Here is a 25,700-nt window from a genome sequence, read left to right on the forward strand (position 1 = left end):
TGTTTTACACGTATGATCAGAGGATATATACTTGACGTGAAGAAGCATGATAAGTTGCCATAAAAGACTTAAAACATAAGACTTAAAACATACTACGTGAGAACACACATCTACGGGAGAAGTGGGGTAGAAATGGAACTTGAAAGAAAAAGGAACAATGTGGAATTTCTGACTGTTAGAGATGAGTTTGCTTGTTGATGTTTTAATGGGTGATGATGGGTTCACGTCACTGGTACTTACGCTGCCACTGAAGAGTGAAAAAATAGATTTATTTTAAAATACAGATATCTGCAATATGCCATAACAACATCCTTTGCTACTATTTAAATTTGTAATAAATTTTAGAAGTCAGTTCATTTTAGGGGGAATGCAGTTTTTCGAAAAGCTTTTAGGGGGACTGTGATCAAATACATCCTAAAAAGCATCCTAGACTGCTTGTTTTCTCATGTGCCCCCACTTCCATCCTCATGCTTGGTCGGGATTATTCAGGTGCTTCTAGAGGTGTGTGTATGTGCATGCTCATGGGTGCAAAAGACAAAGGTTACGTGGTGTGAGCCAAACTTTCCTAGCAGTTGCTCAGTAAATGTTTCTTGAAATCAACTGTATTGAATTGAAAAATAAAATGTTTAAAACTTAAAACAGGTAACTAGGATATGAAGATTCTTCCACTGCCTCTGTTCTCGGAGTTTGCTGTGACGGTGGAGTACGGGTGGTCTGCATTCCAGAGAACATGGTTCGGGCTCTGTCCTGTCTCCTTTTATCTTGTTTATAATGAGCAGGTTCTACAAAGGCTTAAAACCTTGTTGATCCAAGTATTTTCTGTGGGTCGGCAGTTTGGCACCACCAGGCAGCTTGTTAGAAGTGAATGACGCTAATGACACATATTTATAGACCAATGAACAGGGCACTTTCACGAACATGATCTAATTTGATCCCAACTACAGTCTTCAGTTTAGAACGAAGTGCTTTCTGCAAAGTGCACAAATTTAATCTCAGCAATATGAGAGACGTGAGTACGGCTTCCTAAATTGTTTTCAAAGATGAGCACTCTAAGTCTGAAGAGTCATTTGAAATCATTTTCAAATTTAATTATATCAAAACTCTTCATTCGAATATATTTTGTTGTTATAGTCCAGAAGATTTTGGAAAAAAAAACATAATAAAGTAGTGATTTTGGCATGGGTTAGTTTTATTTTTGTATCATAAAGATCTAGAGCATGTCAGTAAAACTATGTTGAGAGAAGTAAATGGCTTGTCCAAGACGGGTTCACAGTCAGAAACACGTAGAGTCACCTAATAAATAAATAAGGTTTCTAAAGGTCTAACCGCACATGGACTGTCTCAGGCACTAAGAAAAGGGAAAAAAACCCTCGGTATTAACTCTGTATCATCCATGGTCCACTCTTTATGCACCAGATAGAATACCAAATAAGAAAAGATGCATCCCCATCCTTAAGGAACTTTTATTTTCTGCTTAAGAGACGACATTCAGAAATCAACGAAATAGATAACAATTACTGGACAGAATACAGAAAAGAGCTATATAATTTAGTATTGTATGTATCAAGTAATTTGAATAAGCAGAGTGGGGTGAGATTAGTAAAATAAAACTAAGATAATCATTTATTTGGGCCCCACTGCTTGTTATCGGGCAGCCGAGAAAGAAGGACTACAGGTGGGTGGGGAGGAGAAAAAGGCCAAGGATGAAACGAGGAGGGGTGGAAATAAGCAGCGGAGAGACGCCCACAGAGATGGGAAATCTGCGTGGAGGGTCACAGTCTGTACTAAGTGAACTACGGATAAGGAGTAAACACACGAAATCCTGATATTTCACTTCTCCCGGTAGGACCTCACTCAATCATATTTAGACACATTATTGCCAAGGAACCATATCTGGCAAGTTGTCCTCCTTATTCTGCTTCGGCAAGCCTGGCGGACCCCTGGGGCTCTACCAACAAGTCTCCCTGGAAGTTAAGGAGCCTCTTCTGGACCAGAAGTCACAGAAGAGCCTTGCTGATCTAACGTGTTGCTTCTCTGTGCCAAGCCCGTGCTGTCACAGGGATGTGAGGAGCCCTGTATTGGTCTCTAAACCTCCCATGTGGAGTCGGAGGGAATCCACGAACAAAGCCCCTCTTGGCTTCATTGCAAGTTTATCATTGAGTGTCAGGCACACAGCTCCTGACGCATAACGACCTCACCTCATCTGTAACTCACTTAATAGGGACTATGATCCCCCTCCCAAACACCTAGAATAGCCAGCAGCATGTCACGGTCTGCGGGCATCTTCTCTTTGCTTTGTCCCCGCCCTCCTCGGAAATGGGCTTGTGTTGCTCCCCTGGCCTCCTGTTCTACCCGCCCGCCCACAGTCCTCCTCTCTTGGCAGCTCGGAAGGACCTGGCACTCCTGATGTAACTACCAACGGCGCTCTGCTTCGCCAAATCGGGTTCCGACACCAGCTCTGCTGGCAAGGGCCTCGTCTCGCTCCAGCTGTTCCCCTATTTCTTCCCCAGCAGTGTGACGCCCACAGCGAGGGGTGGGGAGAACTCAGCCCCCAGCATCCTGTTTCTATCTCTGGGCTCCCCTGGAAGCTCTTAAGTACCATGCAATGTGCTGCTGAGCACAAGGCTTTTACAGTTTGGTCTAATTAAATGAGCACAGTTTGCCTTGTGCTTTGGGCCAGAATGAACCTTGCTAACTGGTGTCACAAGTCTTGAGCCAAAACAGACATCACAGCCTGAGGGGACTGGCCACAAGGTGAAGCTATGCACTGCAGGTCTGCAGGGCTGTGGTCCCAGAGTTCAGACAGGAGCCAGATGCCTGCGCCTGGCCTGCACGAGCTGCCAGGCAGACTCTGTGTTCCTCCTCCATCTTTGTCCACGGCCATCACAGCAGTTAGGGGGCACCGCTCTCGTGCACTCGCTGGCTTAAGGTTTCTGTAATTCTTTCCTGTGCTTATTGCTAGGAGCTCTTTTTAAACAAAGTTTATCGACTCACTTGTAGTTCCTTCAAGATAAAGCTGAAAGCATTGCCATTTAAAACTATTCCATCAACAAATACACCTCTGTGGAAAGCAGTCTCAGATTGCCTTCTCAAAACCTGATTACCAAAATATTGACTAATCTCTTGTAGAAAAATAGAAGGCACTGAGAAGCTTGTGAAATACAATTTTGCATGGCTAAATATGCTGTGGGAATGTCTGAATTCTGTAAAGTTTCTCAATTCTGAACAAATTTCCTTATGCATCTTAATCAATAGCCTGACTCCATGGTACTTGGTGCTTTGCCTCACCTCAGCTGACTTTGGTAGCCTTCATATTACTGTAGATGATGAAAATGTCATCTGTCCTTCTCGAGAAGGCTTTGAAACTATTTTGAATAAAGGAAGGTAGTTTTGTTGAAACTTAACATAGTTTATATAATGCTGGCAAAGGTTCTGGAAAATAATTTTGTTAACAGTGTTCTCATAACAAAAATTTATGGTTATTTAAAATAAAAGGACATTTTCCAATTTAAAGATTTAATATATTTGATTATTTCAGAGAACCTGAAGACTCAAACTTGAGGTCTGTCAAAATCATGTTAGGGGTACTTTTATGCAAAATATTATTAATAATCTATCTTGTTAGACACAGCGAACACTCATGGCTCCCTAACTAAAGAGGAGAAAGCATCAGATTAATGTCTGACCTTTGGCAAGTTCACTTATTTCTCTAAGCATCGAGATCCTCATCTATTCAGGGTTTGGGGTAAAAATTAAATGTATGAAAGTTGCTTTGAACAGTGCTTAAAACATAGGAATGCAAAGTGATAGGTAGCACGAGGTAGGACTGTGGCTACAGGTAAATATGCTCTCATCTTCACCCTGTTCTTCCTCTTCTCTCATTTAGTTAATATTTACTAACCACACCTGCCATGTTCCAGGCCCAGGCGCTGCGGACAGAAACGTGAACAAACAGATTCTCCTCATGGAGTTTAGCAAGAGACACAGCCGGGTAAGCGGACCCCCTTAGACGCAGGCCGTAAATGCTCCGGGAGCACAGAGGAGACTCGGCCCAGTCCGAGGTTTCAGGAAAGACCTCCTGCTTTGTCTGAGCCAAAACGTGAGGGGCGGCTAGGAGTGGGCCAAACCGAAGGTGTGAAGGAAAGTATTTCAGGCTTGGAGAGAACCCCAACGCAAAGGCCTGGAGGTGAGACAGAACCTGATACCTGTGAGTAATTGAAAATTATTCAATGAAGCTGAAGATTTGATAAAGAGAGAAATGTTTACAGATGGAACGGGGGAAATAAACAGGGACTAGATCACAAGAGGCACTATAAACAACGGAGTAGAATTTGAAATTTATCTTAAAAGCAACAGGAAGTCATGGAAGGGTTGTACGTAAAACAGTATGCTTAGATTTGTGTTTTAAAAGCATCATATATAATGTGGAAAATGAACTGGAAAAAAAGGCAAGACTGGAGGTTCTGAGGCTAAGTTGGTGGCCGATACAATAATTTAGGCAAAGGATGATGGCGACCTGAATTACGGTCATGCTGATGGGATTAGAGAAACAAATGGTGAGGTGTTTAGCAGGTGACCTCAAGTGGACTTGGTGATTTATAAGAAAGCGAGGTGGTCATAAAGAAGTCAAGAACGACACCCTGGTTTACTGGCTGCTGGTGTGTTGTTCTTCACGAGAGGGAACGTAAGGAGGAACGTGTTTGGGGAGAAAGATGCTGAGTTCGGCTGTGCACACAATGAGTCTGAAATGTCCATAGAATATCTGGAAACATCCGGAGTCCAGAAGAGGTGTGGCTGGCACAATACATTTGGGAGTAGTCAGCACATGGCTGATAACGGAAGCCATGGAAGTGGAAAGCCAGGGAGAGTGTATGAAAGGAGAGTTTTTATGGGACAGAATCCCATGAAACACTGATGCTTAGGAGACGAACTGAGAAAGAGGAATCCCTAAAAGGGACTGAAAAGGAATGGCCAAACAGGTAGAGAAATCAGAACTAGAAGCCACTGAAGTCAAGAGAAAGAAGTATTTCAAGAAGTTCATGAAAGTCATGGGGGAAAGTACCTCAAGGAGATAAATGGTATCAAATGATACAGAAAAGTCAGATAAGCAACTCAATTTTCATTGGTTTTAGCAACAAGGTTTATCGTGTTCCACAAACACACAGAGACTGTCACATGCGTCCGCCATGGCCGCACAGACTTTACAGCCTCAGGTAACACGGTCGTGTTCCTCTAAGATCCACAAAGGTCTGCTCTCTTTTCCTTCTCTGCCCACCTCATCCTTCGCAGTTGCGTTGCAACTCATCCAAAGTCCCCGTCAGGCCAAACATAAAACAGGAAAGAGAACAGGGGGTGGGTACAACTTAAAGTCATGTGACCAAGGCTAAACCTACTTCAGTGGGACCCTGATTCCACCTGTCATACGGGCACTTCGGAAGCAACTTATCCTTTTCAATGTAACTTACGGAGACAAAATGCTAACGACTGAATGAAGTTACGAAATTGAATTCTCATCTCCTACAACTCAATTGACCTTTGAAAATTTAAGAAGATCACGGACTATTCACTTCACTATTTCAGAACTCTTACTACTAGCTTTCTCTTCAGACAATACCATCTAGACAGAAAACAAAATTATGCACAGCTTAATTTCCTCGCTATATTTAAATGGTCAGAAATTATTTATTAAGGAAAAAATGCAGTTGGAACGGTTTGCTAAAAAGAAAATGATCTATTTTCAAACTCCAACTATAACTCAGAAATTCAAATGTATAAAAGATGTGATTGGTTGAGGGTTTCATCTTTTTTTTTTCCACTTCTTTAAAACATATGGTTTAGTTAAAAGAAATAGGATTTCTTTAGATAGAAGAATGTCAGATTATATGACTCATATCCTACCTAAATTTTTCTGTCGGAAAATTTCCTACACAGATGAGTAATCTTATTTTATGCTGGATGGGCCCCACAATTTGATACACTTATGGCTTTGAAATAGGAGTTGCTAGTTGCATGATTCAGATGTTCTTTGAGTACAATGCAATCATCCCATTACTTTAGTAAAAAACTAAATTATGTAAACAATTTCTCATGGTCTCCATCGCTGATGAAATATACCAGTAATGTAAACAGATTTTCATTCTGAAGAGAACTAGAAGTTCCCAAAGTTCCAAAAATGCAAAGATGTAAATGATGAGCTTGACACTGATTGCAAGCAGTATTCTAAAACAGACTCTCAAACAGATGGTCTGTGAGCGTTTAGAAATGTAAGAGGTGGCCATCAGGAGCCAGCATAGGCTCAGTACCAACAAATTCTGCCAGGTAATCCAACGTGCTATTAAAATAGAGTGTTAATAGGCTATTAGACTAATGGATTTACAAAGCTGATATAATATACACAAGGGAACTTAAAAAGTTGAAAAATAATATACACAAGGGAACTTAAAAAGCTGAAAAATAAAAAGTTGAATTATTCAGCCATAATAGAGTATGCAAGTATTCTATTTACTATGGTATAATTTATTAAGAGCTTGCATAGTTAATCATTCAACAAATATTTATTGAGCACTTACTTTATTTCTTGACTGTGCTGAGGGCTTATAACCAACCACCTGTTTTAACACAGTTCTACCTATAAGATAGAAACTGTTATAATTGAGAGGCAGGACAGTATATGGCTTAAGCACATAGACTTGGAGCCAGGCAGCATCGATTTAAATCCTGACTGTCACTTAAATGGCTTTGTGACCTTGAGAAAGTCACTTGATCTCTGCCTCAAGTTATTCACCCATAAAATGGGGATGATAATAACAGTATCTCCCTTGTAAAGGGGTTGTGAAGATTAAATCAGCTAATGTATGTAAACATCTTAGAAAAGTGTCTATGCATAGTAAGTGCTAATGAGCGTCAGCTATATTATAACAGCTCCAACAGACTTTGACTGTTGTGTTTACTGCATTGTCTCAGTGCTTAGAATAGAGCCTGGCACACAAAATATTTATATAAATAACTGGATTCTCACAGATTTTTACTTGCTACACAATCCAATTTTTATCAGTAGTATCAGAAACAGAAATTAAAGAAAAATGCCACCATCAGACATACTATGTAATCTCTCTTAACTTCGATCTTGCCTTCCAGGCCCTGTTTATAAGCAGATACTGATATTTCTTTTTACACTAAGTACTCATAACTGAGATTTTAATATGCATTCTGCCTTTTCAGATAACATTATCAGATCAGATTTTAAAAAGTCCATTGCTGAATAGATTTTTGTTTGTCAGTGACTTTTAAGAAACTATATTTTCGAGCTCAGTTTTTTGTTTATTTTTTAAGTAAAAGCAAAGTTGGTCAAGTCTTTTCTTTCCATTTGAATGTTAGAAGTCATTTCCTCCTGCATTTTATATTACAGTTCTAGTCCATTAGTACTCAACTATAGCAAGATTCTTGAGATACAAACCATGCTTTCCTTTCAGGCAACCTCTTAGAGATCATTAAAAAATTTCTGGTCAGTAAAGGAAGCATACTTCAGTGGTACAGACCTACCATTTTATGTACCACAAATTCCTTCACAAAGTGTTTTAGCAGCATTTTGATGAATTCAGAGGTTGCAAAAAAGTCAAATGGAGATTTTCTTTGCACTATCAATGAGATGCAAACAGGCCAGTGAGGTTTGGACCCCAGAAGTAATGCTTACCTCAGAAGAGCAGGCGCTAGGAACTGCACTGGCTGCCTACTGCTTCTTAGAAGCCTAAACGCACATTAACCATCCCAGTGTCTGCCGGTCAGGAAAGCTGAGCAGGGTCAGCCCAAAGGCCTCTCTTAGGGCTGCAACTAAGACATCAGCCAGGGCTGGGTCTCATCCTAAAGCTCAACCTGGAAGGGTCTGTTTCCAACCTCATGTAAGTGATGGCTGGCTGTCTTCAATTCCACATGGGCTGTGGATCGTGGGGCTCACTATCTACATGGCTGTCGGCTGGAGGACGCCTTTAGCTCCTTGCCACATGGGGTTCCCCAACGTAGAAACTTGCTTCATCCAAGCCATTAAGGGAGAGAATCTTCAAACGAGATGGAAGTTATATTCTATGGTAATCTAATCAGAAGTGTCATGCCCTCCATGTTGAGGTATCCATTGGTTAGAGGCAGGGCACTCAAAGGTGGGGGATGACACAGGCCCTAAATACCGGTAGGTGGAAATCACAGGGGCCATCTTAGAGGCTGCCCATCACGGAAGCACTATCTCAAACAAGTATTATGCTGCCTGACAAAGAGATGTGTCCACATAATGCCGCCTTCTGGCCTGGCTGGCCCCTGTTACCTCGCTGCAGAGTCAGCATCATCTGCTGTTCCACTTCTGCTGATGCCGCTGCTTCTGAAACCACCTAAGCCTCCCTTCCTAGGCAACTTTAGAAGTGAACAAGCAGTAAAGTAGAAGCTTCTCCTCTTAAATCATTAACTTGAATAGTTGGTCGGTGCCATAGATGCAACATCGCTGCGCTCTGGGGCTAAAGGAGAGTGGCTAAGGTTGAACAAATGACATGATCTGTCAGAGTCTCTCAGTCGAGAACAGCACTTTCGTACGTACAGCTTTTCCTACCGCTTGGCAATGAGAGCTCAACACCAATTTCACTCTCGCCGTAGGCAAGCTTTGGGATTACAGTTGGACCTCTCCATGTCTCTCTGTGTCGATGAGCCCTACTTCATGACTGTATTTCTAACTGGGTTTGGGTAACCTAATAATAACAGCTTTCTTCTCTATGTAGATGTCAACCGCAAAGTAATCAAGAGAGGAAGCAAAAACCCTCACAGAGAAAGGGAATGAACTGGACTAGTGCCCAGGTGGAGGTCATCGCCTTGGCTCAGGAGTGGACTCACATTTACAAGCAGCAGCACCGTGTAGTGGTTATGCATACTGTCCCTTGCGACGGACGGTGTGGGTGTGAATCTTGCTCCTGTGATTTGCTGCTGTAGGACCCTGGCAAATTACTCAATCTCTCTCAGCCTTGAGTTTTCCCACCTGTAAAATAATAATTTTATCAACCTTCTAAGGTAACTAGTAGGATTAATATTTATAAGTGCTTAAATTAGGGCCTGGCACATAGTAAGTGTTACATGCATGTTTGTTAAAAAGAATGTTTTTGTTCTTCACTTCATGCGACTTCCAGTTTCAGGTCCAACATGTAGACAGCTTGGTCATGGTCACGGCTGTCCACACAACATGACAAAAACGGAACAAACTAAAATCTAAAACTTTTCTTAGATCTATCACAGAAGTGCAGTCACAGGACAAACCACTGCCATATGATCTGGTGAGGCAGGAGGCAGGTGCAGAAAGCCACTGGTTACCAGAGCAGAAGCTCACTACAGAGAGCCCCCAGGGACCAGGTGGTTGTAGGCAACCCAAGCTGCAGTGAACTAGTAGCTGGAGGCTTAGTGTAAACAAGTTTGAGAGTAAAAACTCCAGCTGGGGAGCCACGCATAGGTTGGCTCCCACGGTTCCTGAGCTTTACCTTCAGAAGCCCTACCAGGCTCTCATGGAGAAGACAGGGGAGAAATCTCCTCAGGCTTCTGGCAAAGGGCTGGGGGTGGGGTGGGGGGAGGCGTCCATTTTCATATAGGGCCAGAGCACTTTGTCCTTCTTGATGAGACCTGCCCTCAGAGAAACTTCCACCAGAGCCAGACAGACGGGTTTTACCAGAGCCTAACTGCCCTGGGGGAAAAGAAGGACCCAACTCCATCCTTCCAGTCTTCCTCCCCGCCAGCCTCCTGCCTCACCTAAGGAGGGTGGGGTGGGAGGCTGAGAATCACTTGTAAGGCCCAGGGGCCCAGGCGCCCAGGCTCACTAAATGACTGGGAGCCCATCATAGGACTACAGAATGCTTCCCCGCCCCACAGCCTACCAACACATCACTCAGGGCCTAGTACCCCAGTTCCTTCAGGGCCAACACATCACTCAGGGCCTAGTACCCCAGTTCCTTTTACCCTGTGTATGATGTCTGGTTTTCATCAAAAAATCGTGAGACATACTAAAGACAAAAAATAGAGACAGCACAAACATCTAAACCAGTCTCAGATATGGGCAATAATGTTGGAATGATCAGACCAGGAAATTTTTAGTATAAGTACATCCCGTGCAATATTTGGGACAAATTGGAAATACTTATACTAAAAAAATTATTGTTGCTTATCCAAAATTATTTCTTGTTTAACTTAGCATGCTGAATTTTATCTGGCAATCTGTTATTAGTTTCCTATTGCTGCTGTAACAAATTACCACAAATTTAATGGCTCAAAGCAACACAACTTTATTACCTTACAGTTCTGGAGGTCAGAGGTCTAAAACAAGTCCGCATTTGGAGGTTCTGGGGGAGAATCCATTTCCTTGCCTTTTCCAGCTTCTAGAGGCCGTCTACATCCCTCGGTTCTCAAACCCTTCTCACCTTCAGAGCCATCTGTAAGGCACCTTCTCTCCTCTCTGCCCTCGGCCTCTGCTCTCCCGTTCTCATTCCCTCTCTTTTCTCTCCTCCTCTCCTCCCTCTCCTTCTCCTCTCTCTCTGTCTCTGCCTCTGACTTTCTTTCCCTCTTTCCTCCCTCCTTTCCCTCCCCCTCTCCCTCCCTCTCCCTCTACTGCCTCCCTCATCCTTGTCATTACATTGGGTCCACCTGGATAATCTTCCCAGTTTGAGTCTTAAAAACAAAACAAAACAAAAAAACCCTAAACAAATGTCTTTGTAAAAATGTAGCTGAAAGCCAACATGCCTTTAAATAAACGTGTCAGAACAAGAAAAAAGAAAAACATGATTTTTTTTTAACTTTTTCTTATGATAAAAGCTATTCATATGCCTTATAGAAGATTTGGGAAATTGATAAAGAAAAAAATTCAAAAAGAAAAAAATTTTCCCAGAATCCCACCACCCAGAGATAACCACCTTAACATTTTGTATTATTTCTTTCCAGGATAATTTCTGGAAAACCAATTTCCATATAGACAAATTGTATAGCAGACATATTATATGGTAAATAAAAATGTAAGCTTCCATTTTTCCATTTAATCATCCACTTATTAATGTCTTCCACCAGATGTGCTATAACAGGCCATTAATCCATTTATTCACAAGGTACATGCCCAGCCTCAGTGGTTGCTATAAAGGTTGATAAGACATGGATCTCTACATTCTAGTAGAAGCGTAGTCAGGATTCTTTTGGACACATTTCACAAATGAGCAACTCAAATGTATCACCAACTGCAAAGTCCAAGAACCAGTACAAACTATTTCCACATGAGAACTCTACTTCTCTCTCTCATTTCTTAGTTCTGCTGGCCTCTGTGTGATTTCATTTTCAAATAGGTTCTCTCCATGTAGTAGTAAGATGGCCCCTGACAGTCCCAGACTTGTGTAGTCCTTAGAGTTTATAATCCTGGAGGAGGAAAGACCTACTCTCTCCCAGATCCACATGTCAAGACTGACAGAGGAACTCTGGCCCTGCCTGGGTGAACAGTCCATGAGAGAGGAATGGGTTCCCTGATTAAGAGGGCCTGGTCACACCTCGGCCTGCAGATAACGTAACAGGAGAGTCACGTGGGCTCAGGAAGAGGCATTTCCCCACGAAACAGGTCAGACGAAGCAACAGATGTCCAATAAAGAGGAGAGAAGACGTATGCTCAAATATGTTGAAAACCGAGTTATACTTAGACAGATCATCTGGGTTAACATGCTTACTGAAACGAATTCTTTTGAAGGGCAGAATGTACAACCTCTTCTGAACCTCTTCTCAAACATCAAAAACTTTTTCCCCCTGAAAGCATGAAACAAAGGTCCCCCGGGTGTGTGAAAATGTCTTACTGAAAACAAGGCTGTGAAGTAAATATATTTCACGATGGTACGTAGATGTGAGTGGAGATGGGTTATACACTTTTGGATTAACTCCAACAGAAGACAAACACTGCAGCGTTAAAACTGCAACAATACAATAGTGAAGGTAGGAAAGAACAGTGGAGATTCCACAAACGTGGAAGGAAAGCCAAGGCGAGGTCACCAAGCAGCAATCTCAGAACAGCAAGCTGCCTCAGCGACTTTGGACAGTTTCACGGGGAGCCTTGTCAAGCGAAACAGGAAGGAAACTGACGTGTGAACAGTTATTATGTTTCGAACATTGTGTTAGGTGCTTTCTTTCGGACCAAAGTAGTTATTATTTCCAGTTTAAAGATACACAAGTTGAAGCTCAGCAGGATTATTTAACTCACCCAAAGTCTATTTGAACTGAAGTTTATCTGATGCCAAAGTCCAATCTTCTTCCACAACCAAGATGCTTCCCAGGAAAGAATAGGCTGTTTCAATAAAGGCCTATTTCATTTCTGAAGGGAAAGAGAAAAATGTCCATGAAAGAATCCAAGGATTTAAATGATGAATTTAGCCAGAAGTTTGCGAAACTGCTATAAATATGAAATTATGTTGTCAAAGAACTTAAATGGCCTGTACCCTGTAATCTCCTTGCTTATTTTGAAAATCAGCAACTAAGCATGTGGTCATTAATTTCTGTCCACTTTCCTCCTACTTCATGATTCCTGTGTCCAGACCATGTGGAGCTCATCCTATCTGTCTTGGCTCAGGTTGCTGCTTCTACTTGAAACATTTTTCCTTCACCCGGCCCCCTCACCCAAGATATCGCGGTAGCTCCTTCTCATCAGAGGATTTCCTTAACTGAAGTATCACCTCTACCAAGCGACCTCTTCCTGCCAACACCCCTATTAAAATAGCATCCGCATTCTCAGATAGCTTAGCCTGTGAACCTGTTTTATTTAAATTTTTATTGCTTGTCTCCTTCAAAGAGAATATAAATTCCTTAAGGGACAGGATCTGTCCAAATGTTTATCTAGCACTTGAATTATTATTCTTGGGACACAGGAGGCCTTCACGAATAATGGAGTATATAACTTGAAAGTGTTACAAAGTGAGACTAAACTGTAACACTGGTAGAAAAATGAGTGTGAAAAGAGACAAAATAAACAGAAAGGATGCTATCATAGGACCTCCAGTGCCTGTCACTTCTGAAGCAAATGGAAACAAAATAATACTATGCAAATACTTCAATACTAGTGCTTACACCACCGGTGCATTTTACATGTATTAATTTGCTTTTGTCCCTCATAACGAATATGTTTGCCACTCTGACTTTGCAGCCAATGAATAAAGTGAATCGCATAGGCTAACTGGGCTAGGATCACAGAATTAGTCAACGTGCAGTGTCAGAATTTGAAATCAGTCTACAACCGTGCCACCCTGAACAAGACGGATCCGGTCTGATCTCGGAAGCTAAGCAGGGTCGAGCCTGGTTAGTACTTGGATGGGAGACCACCTAGAAAGACCAGGTGCTGTAGGTGTAAAAACTAAAAAATAAGGGATTGCACCTTGACAAGGTCCTTGCACTCTGTAAGGTCAACCAAGGGTTGCCTCGCCTAAAAAAAGTAAAATAAAAAAAGAATTTAAATCCAACCCAGGTAGTTGGAGTTCCTGCTTTTAATACTCCTTGAGGCCGCCTCTCCAGAAAAAGAAAAAGCTCGGGGCTGGCAGCACGGACGCGCCAAGCTTCCGCTGCATCCATAAAAGTATCGGTTCAAAATAACTGGAGCGACACTAAGACAGGAACAGCAAACTCTGTTCGGGCCAGTGGCAGTTGTGACATCCTTGGTTCCGAAGTGGGATAGTCTCCATTCTTGTCACCTCGGGCCCCGGAGGCTGCGCCGCAGCTCGCCCGCTCAGGCAAGCGTTTCGCCCCTCACTGCGCCCCCACGCGTCCTAGTCGCCGGCTCTCAACTTCCTCACCTGGGACACAGCAGGGCCGCCCGTCCCGCCCACCTGCCAGCACTGAGGGGACGGTGCGGCGTGGGGGCGCTACGCCCGCATTAATTTCTATCACTGATGCCTAATTTGGGGGCCTCCTCTCCCCTGCACTTTGAGGTAAAAGAAACATCCCCGCGCTCAGGAGCACGCGCTTACTCGGCCGCGCGGCTGCCTCCCGCGCCCGGGCCGGCGGCGGCCCGGCTCCGAGCATGCGCACACGCGACCGCCGCGCCGCCGCCGCCGCGCCCTGATGACGTCACTCGCCCGCGCCGCCAGAGAGCCGGGCGCGCGTGTGGACGCTCGGTTAGCCCCTGGCCGCGGGCCGCGCCGCCCCGGGACCCCGGGACTTGACGGCATGAAGGAGACACCACTTTCCAACTGCGAGCGCCGCTTCCTCCTCCGCGCCATCGAGGAGAAGAAGGTAAACGGCCCCGGGGGACTTCGGGCTGCGTGGGCGCTCAGGTCGCCCGGCCGCCCGCAGCCTTCCGGCTGGAACGCCCCGACCTCGCCCTCGCAGGCCCCCGTGGGGACGGCCGGTGGGTTCCCAGGCCCCTAGGCTTTATTTGGCTCCAGCGAGTTCTTTTCAAGGCTCGAGTCACCCCACCTCCTGTCAGTGCCCGGGCACCTCGTTTCCACCTTCCTCCGGGGGTGCTTAGGATCCCACTTGCCCCAGGGTCTGGCTCAGAGTTGCTGCTCCACAAATAATTGTTGAAGGAATAAACGAATGGATGTTGTGCTTACAGCGGCTGGATGGCAGACAAACCTATGATTACAGGAACATCAAGATCTCATTTGGAACAGATTACGGGTGCTGTATTGTGGAACTTGGGAAAACAAGGTAATAGGATTCAAATTAGATAAAACCTCAGTGGGGAGGTTTGAAAGAACCTAATTGACTCAGTTGTCTACAAAGCAGCGAAGAAGTCTGGACATTATTTTGTTTAGCTCTAAAAAATAAGTATATTTTCTTTAATGCAAAGTTTTTTATTTATAGTCACACTTTAAATTTTTAATTATAAGTATACATCATGTCATATGAGTATTATATAGTTCTTGATTGCATTAAACTTATTTCCTGCACTTATTGTCAGTAAGTGGGTCCTACTTTCCTCTTTTTCCTGAGTGACATGAGAATCAGGTTTTTAATCATTGGAACTTGTGAGGACATTGGTCAAATAATGTTGCCCTACCATGCCATAGGAAAACTCTTAAGAAATCTCAAGTTTTCATGCCATCTTTTATCAATAAAAAGTTATTTTAGAAAAGAGAGGTTTAGGTCAGTAATTTTTTTGAGGATTTGTGGAATAGTCAGTATTGTAATACGAGATGTTTTTCCTGTCATCTCTTTGGATATGCCAATATGTATTTTATTCCTGTATAAATTCTACTACTATATTTTATATATAGCATCAATTTCTAATGGTATATCATACTGAGTGTGCTGTTACTCAGAATAAGATTGCAACTTGATTGGTATGTTTTAGTATTTTTTTTTTTTTAATTAGGAATATATTGAGTTAACAGATTTGTCCTTTATCTTTGCAGAGTTCTTGGACAGGTTTCCTGTGAACTTGTTTCTCCAAAACTCAATAGGGCAACAGAAGGTATTCTTTTTTTTAACCTTGAACTCTCTCAGATGGCCGCCCCAGCTTTTGAACCTGGAAGGTATTTAAATCTCCTTAAGCTGCTTTAACCAGAGGAGAATCTAAAGGCAGCAAAGTATTGTTTTAATGCCTGGTGACATTAGCCCATTCCTGTTTTCACAGGCAGTCAGATCTCTTGGTGAAGTTGAATCGTCTCTTGGAAAGATGTCTAAGAAATTCGAAGTGTATAGACACTGAATCTCTCTGCGTTGTTGCTGGTGAAAAGGTGGGGAATATGCCCCAAATTCTTAATCTTAGGATGAGTATTGTTGATTCATGGATCCCTTTGGCTATACATTAATTCTCAGAGCTTAAGTTAATTTAGTTTTATACTGGGTCACTTCACTTCAAATATTCCTGAGTGCTACCCATAGAACTTTGTGTCATCTCTCTCTGAAGGGACAAAAAACATTGGTGAAAATAGCAGTTCAGATTTTTGTAAAAATGTCTTATTCAAAGACCTTGTAGTTTTTCATGTAGTATTTATTTTCTTATGTTATTTAAGTGAGTTGATAGAAGCAGGTGTTTTTTTCTTTTATATGAATGAAGAACTGAAGAACAGTTTAAATCCTTCATTTGGATAGGTTAATTGACTTACAGAGCCACACAGTGAGTCCGTAGTAAGCTGACATTAGAAATCTTACTCAGTAAATTGTTCTGCATGATGATGTTAGAACTGTATTCTCGATTAGGGTATTTTTACCATCTTTTTGACTCCGGAAAAGTCATTTAGCCTTTCCACATTCCATACTTGAATATGACACTTTTTATTTACATTGCTTTTATAATTATCATAAATATTACATAAAACCAAGAGTTTGAGGTATTTAAGTTAGGAGAAACGATAGAAATGTAATTAGACTGGAAGTTAGGGAATGCTTAGTATTGAATGTAGCATGGTTCTGTGTATTTAGAGCATATGTTTTTTTGTTGTCAAATGACTCAGAGAGGTGAACTGTTGGCATTTCATATGTTGGTCTGGCTTAACATTTTTCTAAATACAGTTTTATCGATATAATAGGAGTAACCGCATGATTTAACAGCAAGAGAAAAATTTGCACACACTGTTACTTTTCCTTTTAAATAGCCACTGGTTGTAATTAGGATTTAATTTTGTTTTAAATTCACATTCAGGTTTGGCAAATACGTGTGGACCTACATTTACTAAATCATGATGGAAATATTATTGATGCTGCCAGCATTGCTGCAATTGTAGCCTTGTGTCACTTCCGAAGACCTGATGTGTCAGTCCAAGGAGATGAAGTAACACTGGTAAGCTCCCGAGATGCGAGCCAGGCCCCTTTCTGTGAATGAGTGACTATCCTTGACGTGCAACTTGTTACTGGTGAAGTTTTGTTGTAGATGGAAATGAGATATGTTCTAAAATTTGTTCATAAGGCAAAAACTACGTGGTCAAAATTGCCCTTGAAATCCTTAAGTCTTGTGTATTGAAGTGTCTTGGTGAAAGCACACCCTAGCCTGGTTTTCTAAAACTAGATGATTTCTTCTGGGATTGAGGATTAGATGAAGTGGTTCGCTTATGTTTAGAGACCACATATATGAGAAATACATAATTCTCAGCACAGTGAGGTATTTCTGCTTGCTTTGGGGCTAAGTCCATCAGAAATACCTGGAAGGGTCATTCAAGCACATCGCTGGGCTCCACCCTCAGAATGGGAAGGGTGGGCGGTAAGACCTACCACTTTGTACTTCTACCAGCTCTCAGGGGTTAGCGAAGCTGCTGATGCAAGGACCACATTTTGAAAACTGTTGAGCTGTGCAGGTTATGTTGTCTTTCTCTTTTATGCTGAACATGCCTATTTCAGTTTATGTAAATGACATTTGAGTCCCGAAGTTACCAAAGGAAACATCAGAGGCCCGAATTCTTCCCGCAGTCATTCACGGTGCTGCTTTTAGGCATTAGAATGGAGCAGACTCTAAAGACTTAGAAGTGGGGACAAAAGTTCATTAAAAATAGAGACATTCTTTTAGAGAACGGAGTCGATATGAGGAACTAAAAAAAAAGAGCAGTTAGTAGACAAAAAAAGGTATCAGTTACTGCTGGCGGTAATGTAAAATGGTACGGCCACATTGGAAAAGTGGGGCAGTTTCTTAAAAAGCTAAGTATAAACGTATACAGCCCAGAAATTGCATGCCTAGGCACCTACTCGGGAAGAATGAAAGTGTATGTTTACTCATACTTTTACGTAAATGTTCATAGCAGCATTATTCGTAATAGCCCCAAACTGGCAACAATCCAAATGTTCATCAGCTGGCGAATGGAAACACAAAATCCATACAGTGGAACGCAGTTCATCAGTAAAAAGGACCAAACTACAAGATGGATGAAACATGCTAAGCTGAAAGGCCGCAGATGCCAAAGCCTAAAAATCGTTTGATTCTACTTATATGGAATGTCCAGGAAAGGCAGGTCGTAGAGACAGAAAGTAGATCAGTGGTTGCTTCGGGCTGGGAGTGAGATTTGATTGCAAACAGGCTCAAGGGAAGTTTCCCGTGGGGCAGGGGAGGATGAGTGAGGGAAATGTTAAAAAACTGGATGTGGTGCATTATTTAGCTGTCCTAAAAAGTGAATCATATTCTTAAAATGGGTGGACCTTATGGTATGTAAAATATACCTCAATACAGCTTTTTGACAGAAGCGTAAAGGAACATGAGTAGCAAAGTCAGATAGGTAATTGTAGAATTTATTTAGGTACTCATTGAGGATTAAAAGAATTTCGTTTTTTATCGTAACATTTGTCGTGCAAGATGATGTTTAGTGTATTCATGACTTAGTGACGAGTTGCTGAAGCTTCTGTTTTCACACAGTACACTCCAGAGGAGCGGGATCCCGTGCCGTTGAGCATCCACCACATGCCCATCTGTGTCAGTTTTGCCTTCTTCCAGCAAGGGTAGGTCTCAGCCTTGCCACGGGCCGAAGTCATAATTGTAGCTGGGAACTCGCTTGTTTTACGCCAGTGTGCCAAGGACAGATGAACAAACCCCTCCCTCAATGTTAAAACGTCTCGCAGTTCTTTTTTTGTAGGGGCTTCAGTTGGCAGAGCTTTCTCAGTAGAAATGACAGATTCTTCTATAATGAAGAGGTTCCATGTTTTTCTTTTTATGGCATATCAGAAGTTTATGGATTTATTAAGGATGAGACACATGGTAGTGTCTCATCCTTCTTAGAGTTGTACGGATGTTAAGAGAGTCGTATGCTGGGCCCTAATGTGGGAGAGCGGGGTGAGAATTACTGTAGATTAAGGGAAGCAGGACCTGGGAGCATGTTAGATGTTCTAGGAGCAGGTCACAAGGCGGAGTGGTTTACAAATGGAAGAAATTTAGTTTCCTCCAGCTTCTCAGCGGCTTCTTCACAGCTCACTGCTAATTCCTCCTACAGCAGCAAACTGGCGTCCTAGGTACCTTGAAGTGAAAGCTTGAGCCTTCAATCTTTTAAGAAACGAGGTATAAATAAGAGAGTTTAACAATTTTATGACTAAGAACTAGAGAAAAGCTTTCAACTTTTAGTCATTAAAGTGTAGAATTTCATTAGAGGGAAATAGGCCAGCACTGTCTAGTAGGAATGCAACATGAGCCATACATGTAACTTAAAATTCTCCGGGAGCCACATTAAAAAGATAAAGAGTTGGGTAACGTCAATTTTGATGTATTTTATTTTAAGATATCTAAGATATTTTCATGTGTAATCAGTATCGTAAACATTATTTATGAAATATTTTACATTCTTTTATTTCTAAATCTTTGAAATCCAGTGTCTTACACTCACAGCACATCCCACTTTGGACTAGCCACATTTCGAGAAGCCAGTGGCCACAGATGTCGAGAGGCTAACGTGAGACGGTGCAGAAGTGCAGTCTTTCTTTTTAATGAGCCATTAGCGGAAGCTGAAAGAACTTCAGAGTAGAGGACATTAGGCTTTAAGATCAACCAAATTAATGTTATCTAAGTTTTTATTGATGAGCCACAGGTTTTTTAATCAAAGTGATAGCATTAGGGTTAGATGATATATTATTTACATAAAACCATTATGAACCTAATGTGATTTTACTGTAATAGTAACTAGCAGTGTCCATTTCGCATTCATTTTGTGTCCATAAAAACAATAATTTTCTCGTATCATTTCCCATTAAAGTGACTCTCATCCACAGCCCTAGGCCTTTGCTGTGTTTTTATTAACGCCATTTTTAAAAAAATTTCCACTATCTTAAAATTGACAAGTGTTCAGCCTCAGATTTGTTCTGTTCCATTTAACATTCATTTCAGAACGTATTTATTGGTGGATCCCAATGAGCGAGAAGAACGTGTAATGGATGGCCTGCTGGTGATTGCCATGAACAAGCACCGAGAGATCTGTACCATCCAGTCCAGTGGTGGCATCATGCTGCTGAAAGACCAGGTCAGTGCTTTGGATAATGTTCCATTAGGAACGGGGCTCTTCTTTTTAGAAGCTTTTTCTTATTTCTTTAAAATAAAATTCAACAAGGATATTTTGTGATCTATTCCAGAATGTGTTAATATTTGTCCTTAACGCCCTGTTGACTGGTGGCTGGCTACAAGGTGTCTGCCTGCCTTGCTTCTCCCATGTATGGCCCTCCAGAGTCTAACTAAACCTTTTAGATAGAGGTGCACTTTTTTCTTTCCAGTGAGGAAAGAGATTCATATCCCTACCCGCCCCCCCAAAACTCACACACACAAAATAAAAAGTGTCAAAAAATAGAAATTAGGTAACAAAATCGTTTTAGTTTTTTAGAATCTGGGTACAATAAGCAGTTTTCAGATTTGGCTACATATTAGATTGACACGGGCTTTTAGGAATGGATGGCATATGGCATCCCATGCAGCAGGTGAAGAGCAGAAGCTGCTTCAGTTGGAGATCCAGCCTTTCCCCATACTAACTGACCCTTGGCAAGTTTCATATCTTCGTGCATCCATTTCTCTTTCTGTGCAATAGGGAGCAACGCTACTGTCGCCACCTTGTTAGGACATAAGGACTAATAGGTGTGGACATATCGCACTGTACAGGATACAGTGAATATGCAGCATTTTAGTAAATTGCCAGCGTCGTGGCTACCGCCAGGTCCACGTTTCCAGAGGCGCTGATCCGTTAGCTCCCTGAGCCTGAGCACCTTTGCTGTATGAGAGCTGCTGGGATGCTGGGCAGCCATGTGCGGACCTGGGCTGTGGGTGACTCGGGGAAGGGCGTGCCCCGAGCACGTAGTGGGTGTCTGTGGCCTTTTCGCAGGTATCCTTTCCAGTGTTACAGAGGCGTTACCGGGTCGGTTTCCTTAACGTGACATCCTTCAAATATCTTAAAACAGCTCTCACATCTTGCTTTAACTTGTGTTTACATTATATTTTCATATTTGGAAAAAAGTCAGGCTTGAATTATAAAATTAGAAAAACTAGTCTCATGTTTTTAGTTTCGTTAGAAAAAGCTGTGTTGTTTCTTTTTGTCTTTAACAATTTATTTTTATAAATAGGTTTTGAGGTGTAGTAAAATAGCTGGTGTGAAAGTAGCAGAAATTACAGAGCTGATCCAGAAGGCTCTGGAGAATGACCAGAAAGTTAGGTAAGTTTAACATTTTAGGACCAAATGGCCTCTCATAGGTTTTTCTGTTCAGGATCTTTCTCGGACGGGGTAACCATAGGGTTTTCTCACTCAGATCCTAATCTGTTAATCTCAGTTGAATACACTGCTTAATGTTTTTTGAAAGTCGATTGAACTCTGTTGAATTGTGCCACAATTTGAACAGTCTGTATTAAAAAGCCACATGATATATATATATATATATATATATATATATATATATATATATATATATATATATATTTAAATTAACATGTTCTTAGGGAAAAAAGAATCAAAGAGCTCAAATTAACTGAAAGAACACTGCCTAGGTTGATGCCCATCTTTCCATGAGACGTTAAGCAGATCTGTAACCAGCACGTCCACGTCTTCTCTGACATGGAAGCTTAGTGCTTGCGTGCTGGGGTTGCTCTGAGGATTAGAGAATGATCTCCTTTAAGCCCTTATGTGCTGGCCCATGGTTCAATGAACGGTAATTACAGGAACTTCTTATTTCTCTTGATAGGCATAATAAATTGGTGAGGTTAAGTTAGTCAAATAAGTATTCTAGTATTTCTCATCGATCAGAAGGATAAAATATGTTTTTCCCTTCCCATCTTCCATCTGTTGTCCACTCCATCCCACCTCCCCTCCCAAAAAACCCACACAGGAAAGAAGGTGGAAAGTTTGGTTTTGCAGAGTCTATAGCAAATCAGAGGATCACAGCATTTAAAATGGAAAAGGCCCCTGTCGATACCTCCGACGTGGAGGAGAAAGCAGAAGAAATCATTGCTGAAGCCGAACCTCCTTCAGAAGTGTATCTTTACTGGATGTGCTTTTCAGAAGCAAGATTCAAGACACTGGCATTATTTGGGCTATGTGAAGGGTGCGCATACTGCAGTTTGTCTTCTGAAACACTACTTTGTTAGAGAAAACATTTAAGATTCAAGACAAGATAGTGATGAATCATATTAAGTCGATGGTATAACATCCACCTTCTCTTCAGCTATCCTACAAAACCCAGAAAATTCTTTAAGATCCAATTTATAGCATTTCATTTTCCTTTAGAATATTGTCCTTTCCATAGCACAGTCCCTTCACCAAAATTATTACAACTAAAATGTTGATAATTTTCTTGCTATTTCTCACCATCATGTCCTTAAAATCTTACCTGAGTTAGAACTTTTACGTTTCTTCTTCACTGTTCAGCCATCCATAGTACAGCTGTCGGTGAGTATCTCCCCCTCATAAGCACATGCACACTGCAGTCGGTCTTCAAGGAAGAAAACAGTCTCATCTTTCTCAGCAGCGCCTCAGATAGCAGTATTTTTGTTCTTCAGTTTTCTTAACTTGTTAAGTGTTTCTAAACCTGTACTGTGGACTCCTGGAACTGCCCAGATCGGAGAAGGTGTAGAAAACTCCTGGGGCGATCTCGAAGACTCTGAGAGGGAAGATGAGGATGAAGGCGGCAGTGATGAAGCGATCATTCTTGACAGTATAAAAATGGACACTGGACTAGAAGTCTCCAATATTGGAAGCCAAGGTAGGTGGTGCTTTATGGCTTGTATTATTATATATTACATATAGAGAGAGATATATAGTTATATGTATAGATAATCTGTTCCTACTTACAGATTAAAATATCCCTAAAATAGGGATCTTTTTATATTAGCAGTTTCTTTTTTGAGGGGCTAAATATTTTGATTTAAATTTCAGCTGAATTGTTGAGGTTAACTGCAATATTAACTCCAATTCTTTTCTAAAAGAAAAAGCTTCTTTGTGGAGTAGTGGTATTCTTTGGTATGTAAATGTGGCATTGTTATTAAAAAATGTTTAGTTCTTTATTTCTTTTATGTATGTATATCTGGGCCAGTTTTAAGGTGTCTTAAAGATTTTATTCCTGCATGCTATTTTTTCTTTGTACAGTTTCTAGACTGAAACATAAAGGCTGTAACGTAACATATTAGAATAGTGGTATCCAAATAGAACTTTCTGCAGTGTTAGAAATGTTCTATATCTAGTGTCCAATATAGTAGCCACTGGTGACATGTAGCTGTTGAGGCCCTTGAAATGTGGCTTGTCTAAGGAACTGAATTCTAAATTTTGTTAATTTTGGTGAATATAAAATTAAATAGCTGCACGTGGCTACCATATTAGAGCAGTATTAGAACATACAAAATTTTAGAAGTACCTGGAATATGAGGAATCTTTGACATTCCTTGCATTCTGAAAGCCATAAAACTGGTGAAATTGTTTTTACCTGTGGATATTTTTACTTTTAAGAAAACCAAATTCTTGCTTGGCCTAGGTTAGAAAATGAGTTGCACTTCCGGAGTCTGTCGTGCACAGACCTGCCCGCCTTGTAAACATCGGAGCCTGCTGGGGCTTTCGGAGGCAAAAATTCCCCAGTGCCCGGGACCCTTATCCAGCTTTCCCAGTGGTTACTTCTGTTTGGTATTACTCTCCAGCTCTTGTCCCATGTATTTTGCTGTATATTTACACCGACGTAAGCTGCTTACACACGGGGACTGAATGAAAGTTTAGAATTTTTTCTGTGTTTTTACATGAACAGCCACATCCTTTTAAATGCTATGTAGCAATTTGCAGTGATGAATGTAACTAGTCGGTTTAATCATTCCCTTACTGAGAGAGCAGTTTTTTCTGTTACAGCGAGCACCATTCATACGCCTCTGTATATGTGTGAACTGTTTTTCTAAGATAATAATGTTGATAGCTAGAATATTCAGTTTGTCTTGAGGAGTCCTCAGATAATTGGGAGGATGGAGCAAGTAAAGCCTCTCTAAAACATGAACAAAAGGAGGGACTAATCGAAGGACTCGAAATACCTGATGCACCGACCACTGGGAAAAGGGTCCATTCACATTTTATGTATGTCATTAACAAAGGCTGAGGAGGAAAATGGGCACAAGAATTACAAAAGGAATTGATACAAATGGTCAGTAACACATGCCAATCCTGAGAGTAATAAAGGAAATAAGTTCAGAGCAAAAAATGAGACAGCATTTGACTGCTATATTGGGCAATCTTAAAAATACTAGAATTGGCAAATGTGTATAGGAAATGGGTTCTTGAGATACTACTTCTTGGAATGTAAATTGGAACAGTACTTCTGGAGGGATTTGGCAAAAATCTTTTTTAAATGTATATGCCTTTTGACCCAACAATTCTGCTTCCAGGTATTTTCTTTCTAGTGTTTATAAAAGAAATTAACATTTTAGATCTAAGATAAAGTGTGCTACCTTATAGAGTAGCACCAACAGTTTAACTGGCATATTAACTCTAACTTTTCTGATGTGTACCAAATGATTATGGAACTAAAGAATTTGGGGGAAATAAAGCACATACTGTTTTTCGGAGTTCCAAGTAGTTCCTTAAGGGAAGGAAAGAACCAGGCGGGGTCTGTTGGCCTGCACCAAAGCAGCTGGTCTGTCTGTGTTGGGGGGAGTAGAGCTTCGGACCCTGGCATAAAAAATCAGTGTGGAAACTTTCCAAGAGGTGATAGGCATAGCAGAGAGATTGTGGGTTGGCCTCCAGACCACCATAATAAACTGAGTCACATAATATTTTTGGTTCCTCAGTATGTAAAACAATGTATATACCGTATTAATAAATACTTTATGCTAAAAAATTCTAGTCGTCATCTGAGTCTGTTGGAAAAGCGGTGCCTGCCAACAGACTTACCAACTCAGGGTTACTGCAGACCTTCAGTTTGTAAAAAAAGGAATTATCTTCAAGTGCAATAAAGCAAAATATGCCTGTACTTAAATTACTTTCTTTACATTTTCTTAAAGATGCCCCTATAGTGCTTTCAGACAGCGAAGAAGAAGAAATGATCATTTTAGAACCAGATAAGAATCCAAAGAAAATAAGGTAACAAATTTCTGGTTTATTTCTCTGGTTTTATTCTCATCTCACCGGACTGCAAACAAAAAGACATCTTTCCTCATTAGAAATTCAGCTGTTCTTTCTATGGTTTCTTCAACCTGAGATTTATAAACATTAGGACCTAATTCTATAAAACTGTTTGGATTACTTTTCAAAGCTACTGCATTTTACTCTCATAGTTGGCGAATGTTATATCATACTGGAAAAACTAACGCCTATTTTGGTGATCCAGACATTTGACAAGCACAGTGGTGTGAGCCTGGTGAGTCGTCGTGGAATCAGCTTCTAGGACTCATTTTGTTAGTAAACTGTTAATTTACTTTATTCACAGAACACAGACCATCAGTGCAAAACCAGAAAAAGCACCAAGTAAAAAGCCAGTGAAAAAGAGAAAAAAGAAGAGAGCTGCTAACTGAAGCTCACAGAGTTGCATTTGTGTATATAACTATTAAAAAGATATTTATTTAAGTGCTAGCAATCTTGTTTCTTTTTTTCCTCCACAAGTACATCATAAAATCTAATCATTCCTTTATATAGTTTACATTTTCCTTTAAAATAGACCTTCTGGAGCATTTAACAGGTTTTAAATAATTGTCACTTCAGCAAAGTGTTTATAAAGGTTGAGGAGCGAAGAAGCATTTTCTTAGTGTATACAAAGGGCTCAGAGTCTTAGGATCATCACGGCTGATAAATAAGCATACTTATTCCAGATACGCTTCAGTTCTG

The 25,700-nt window shown here is 41.2% G+C and overlaps 1 protein-coding gene and 1 pseudogene across 2 annotated transcripts; both read left to right on the forward strand.

The window, feature by feature from the left end:
• The first annotated feature begins 13,259 nt into the window (after positions 1-13,259).
• Positions 13,260-13,378, forward strand: LOC120616279 (uncharacterized; annotated as a pseudogene).
• Positions 13,379-14,094: 716 nt separating this feature from the next.
• On the forward strand, positions 14,095-25,442 carry EXOSC9 (exosome component 9). 2 transcript variants are annotated; one of them, XM_039879538.1, is made up of 12 exons: positions 14,095-14,259; positions 14,582-14,676; positions 15,384-15,503; positions 15,605-15,707; positions 16,616-16,753; positions 18,311-18,393; positions 19,766-19,898; positions 20,983-21,071; positions 21,739-21,885; positions 22,427-22,611; positions 24,881-24,959; positions 25,306-25,442. In XM_039879538.1, the coding sequence occupies exons 1-12, from the start codon at positions 14,194-14,196 to the stop codon at positions 25,388-25,390; spliced, it is 1,323 nt and encodes a 440-aa protein (XP_039735472.1). In that variant the 5' UTR covers positions 14,095-14,193; the 3' UTR covers positions 25,391-25,442. The 2 variants fall into 2 exon arrangements, with proteins under 2 accessions (XP_039735472.1, XP_039735473.1); XM_039879539.1 differs by having other exon boundaries at positions 14,117-14,259; positions 15,586-15,707.
• Positions 25,443-25,700: the final 258 nt, after the last annotated feature.

This window comes from Pteropus medius, unplaced genomic scaffold, assembly GCF_902729225.1.
Source record: "Pteropus medius unplaced genomic scaffold, Ma_sr-lr_union100, whole genome shotgun sequence".
NCBI classification, from domain to species: Eukaryota; Metazoa; Chordata; class Mammalia; order Chiroptera; family Pteropodidae; genus Pteropus; species Pteropus medius.

Coding starts and splice junctions, on each gene's coding strand:
- EXOSC9 (XM_039879538.1), top strand. CDS start 14,194: ATGAAGGAGACACCACTTTCCAACTGCGAGCGCCGCTTCCTCCTCCGC. Junction 14,677..15,383: donor GTGGAACTTGGGAAAACAAG/GTAATAGGATTC, acceptor TTATCTTTGCAG/AGTTCTTGGACAGGTTTCCT. Junction 22,612..24,880: donor CTCCAATATTGGAAGCCAAG/GTAGGTGGTGCT, acceptor ATTTTCTTAAAG/ATGCCCCTATAGTGCTTTCA.